This window comes from Fukomys damarensis, unplaced genomic scaffold (assembly GCF_012274545.1).
Source record: "Fukomys damarensis isolate Sample0158 unplaced genomic scaffold, DMR_v1.0_HiC HiC_scaffold_25, whole genome shotgun sequence".
Classification (NCBI taxonomy): domain Eukaryota; kingdom Metazoa; phylum Chordata; class Mammalia; order Rodentia; family Bathyergidae; genus Fukomys; species Fukomys damarensis.
The window spans coordinates 31,604,711-31,605,828 of record NW_022900937.1 but is presented as its reverse complement, the minus strand read 5'-3'; the positions used below and the strand labels follow the sequence as shown (position 1 = coordinate 31,605,828).

The following is a 1,118-nucleotide window of genomic DNA, read 5'->3' as shown; positions in this document are numbered from 1 at the left end:
CGCATGCGTCATGCGTGATCCCAGCCCCGGGGGCCGAGACTCCGGGCCGCCTGTCTCTCTCGTCTGTAGACGTGGCAGAAGATCGAGGACGCCGAGTGGAGGCCGCAGACGTACCTGGAGCTGGAGGGCCTGCCCTGCATCCTCATCTTCAGCGGGATGGACCCACACGGCGAGTCCCTGCCCAGGTGCGGAGGGCACGGGGGTGCCATCATGCGTGATCCCAGCCCCGGGGGCCGAGACTCCGGGCCGCCTGTCTCTCTCGTCTGTAGACGTGGCAGAAGATCGAGGACGCCGAGTGGAGGCCGCAGACGTACCTGGAGCTGGAGGGCCTGCCCTGCATCCTCATCTTCAGCGGGATGGACCCACACGGCGAGTCCCTGCCCAGGTGCGGAGGGCACGGGGGTGCCATTCGCATCCCGGGGGTCAGGTCGTGTATTTGTGGCCGGCTTCCAGCAGGGGGCGGCGCGGAGCTGTCCTCAGTGCCCCGAGCCACCAATGGGCTCGCTGGGGGCTGTGGGCCTGCAGCTCAGTGAGGGTGCAGCGGGGCCTTGTTGGGGTCACCCCTGCGGAACCACGCAGCATCCGCCGGAGTTGGGGCTGCCGTTCCACCGGGACCAGGGCCACCCCCACCCCCCCGGCGGTCTCCAGGCCAGCGTGGCGGAGACCCAGGCGGGGGCTGTCGAATCCCCGCTCCCGCACAGACCCTGGCCCAGAATGATTCAGGGTCGGGGTCCGAGTGTCGGTGCGCTTAGGCCCCCTCTTGGCCTTGGTACAAAAATATCAGGGCTTCCCATTCGGGAGGCTGAGGCAGGAGGATCCTTGTGAGTTTGAGGCAGTCTGAGCTATATAAAGAGACCCAGAAAGAAAAACAAACAGAAGGGCAGGGGAGAGAAAGAGCGCGCGCGCACCCTTCAAAGTGAGCAGAGTCAGAGTTTCCTTGAACAAAGCTGCGTTCCAGGCCCTCTGTTCTGTTCACACTTGAGAGCGTGCACCGCGGTGGGTGTCGGGGACCCGCGGAGTCCCGTGCTGCTGGGGCGCAGGCAGCGCTGTCCTAAGGCGAGGGTCAGGGCCGCCCCAGCATAGACCCAGAAGGGAAGGCGCCCTGACCCCGTCCGCCC

At 66.5% G+C, this 1,118-nt stretch overlaps 1 protein-coding gene across 1 annotated transcript in view; it reads left to right on the top strand.

Annotated features, from left to right (window-relative positions):
* Greb1 (growth regulating estrogen receptor binding 1) overlaps positions 1–1,118 on the top strand; it is a gene marked incomplete at its 5' end in the record, with an annotated part of 45,740 nt that overhangs the window by 27,091 nt on the left and 17,531 nt on the right. The window contains 2 exon segments of the mRNA XM_033756076.1: positions 70–185; positions 270–422. Coding sequence (XP_033611967.1) covers positions 70–185; positions 270–422 — 269 coding nt within the window.